General features: G+C 53.4%; 1 protein-coding gene across 1 annotated transcript; it reads right to left on the bottom strand.

Annotated features, from left to right (window-relative positions):
• Nucleotides 1–255: 255 nt before the first annotated feature.
• Nucleotides 256–1419, bottom strand: EMH_0092610 (uncharacterized protein; the record flags this gene model as incomplete). Its single annotated transcript, XM_013501861.1, has 1 exon — nt 256–1419. One exon carries the CDS (start codon nt 1417–1419, stop codon nt 256–258), a length of 1164 nt encoding a protein of 387 aa, XP_013357315.1.
• Between the last annotated feature and the right edge of the window lie 134 nt (nt 1420–1553).

A 1553-nucleotide genomic window follows, 5' to 3' on the forward strand; every position in this document is an offset into this window, starting at 1 on the left:
GGAGGTCCTATCATATCTGCTCCTCCCGTAAGGAATGGCCAATTCAGTGGTGGCCATCTACAGGGCGAACTCATAATATATCGCCATCTGTTCGCCACTTCTCACATCGCCTGTCAATGTGCTTGTGTTACGCTTCCCTTCTTCTCTGCTTGCTGGTGATCTATTATTGGTCCCTGTCTCTCAAGAGCAAAAGGGAGATATACATCAGAACGAACGGTTCTCCTTGCCATGTGCTAAATTCAAATACGGTTCGCCTTATGAGCTTCTGGGCATTCGTCCTTTGCGTATGGTTAGTTGTCCCTGATGTTCCGCGACGAATGTCGTGAGTTTTAAGGCTGCCTGTTTCATCGCTACTGCTGCTGAAGCCACTTGATCGAGGCCATTCGCCGACTGCGCCTCCTCCTGGATATTCGTGAAATCCATCAGCATATTTCCAAATTCCTGCATATCATCGGAAGGCATTTCGACATGCCAACGTTGCTGCTCCTGGTCGACATCCCCTGTTTCCATGCCTACTAAGGCAGTTGATCTCTGAGCCAAGGCAACACTCAGCTGCATGTCGAGTCCTACGGAGTTTTTAAGCATTGTACAGAGCCACATATGCTCCGCCTCTTGGCCGAAGGCCTCTGAAGCCTTAGCGGCCGTTCGCGCTGCACGCAGGAGTTCCTCAGCACTGGCATCTGAGCTGCTGCTACTCTCCTGCTTCGCTTCTTCTGCATGTACAGTCTTGCGCATAGCAGTATTTGCATCCCCAACCTGCCTCGGCGCGTTGAAAATCTGCTTGGTCACGGTGGAGCTCCTAAGCGTCGATAATGGAGGTTGGTTTTGCCCGGCCCCTTCCTGCTTCAACGGGAAAGCGGAATCGTCGGGCATCTGCACATCTATCTTATTTAGTATGCTCACTGCTCTCTCCCTCTCCGCAGCAGCATCTCGGTTTGTCTTCATGGCCACAAATTTCAGGTAGCGCTGCATGACTTCGCTTTGGGCGGCTTCTCCCTCGCTTAGAGCACCGGGAATTGAACTCCTGCTGCTGGCAGCGGCTTCCAGCAAGGCCTCCAGGCTGTTCCCAATCCTTCTCGCCAGCTTTTCCGCATCACGTGAGGAGATGATGTCTTCTGCCTCCTCCATCCGCTCCACCATCGCCTTGTGCTCCTCAAGCTGCTGCTCGCCTCTCTTCAGCTGGTCTTCAAGCCCGTCGAGGGCCTCTAAGACGCTGACGTCTTGCTTGGGAAGTAGTTTTCGGCGCCGTCGCTCTACTTTACACAGAATGCGCAGTTTTCCTAGTTGTTCTGCTAGCTCGCGATGTATGGACGCGTGCTCCCGCTGGTATTGCATGCGCAGCGCTGCTGTTGCAATTGCCTTGATCTCATCAGAGCAAGCAGATTCTATCTTCGTTGCATCACGCGCTACTTTGAGCATTTCCAGATTTGCAGTAGCGGCCAAAAGCACATGCAGGTCCCCCGCGCCCTCTAGTCCCCGCAGGCCCTTCAGCTCCGCCGCCGCTTTCTCCGCCTGCTGCACAAATATAGGGAAGGAAGACTTAAGGTTCTGCT

This window comes from Eimeria mitis, genomic scaffold, assembly GCF_000499745.2.
Source record: "Eimeria mitis Houghton genomic scaffold, Emh_scaff7757, whole genome shotgun sequence".
Taxonomy (NCBI): Eukaryota; Apicomplexa; class Conoidasida; order Eucoccidiorida; family Eimeriidae; genus Eimeria; species Eimeria mitis.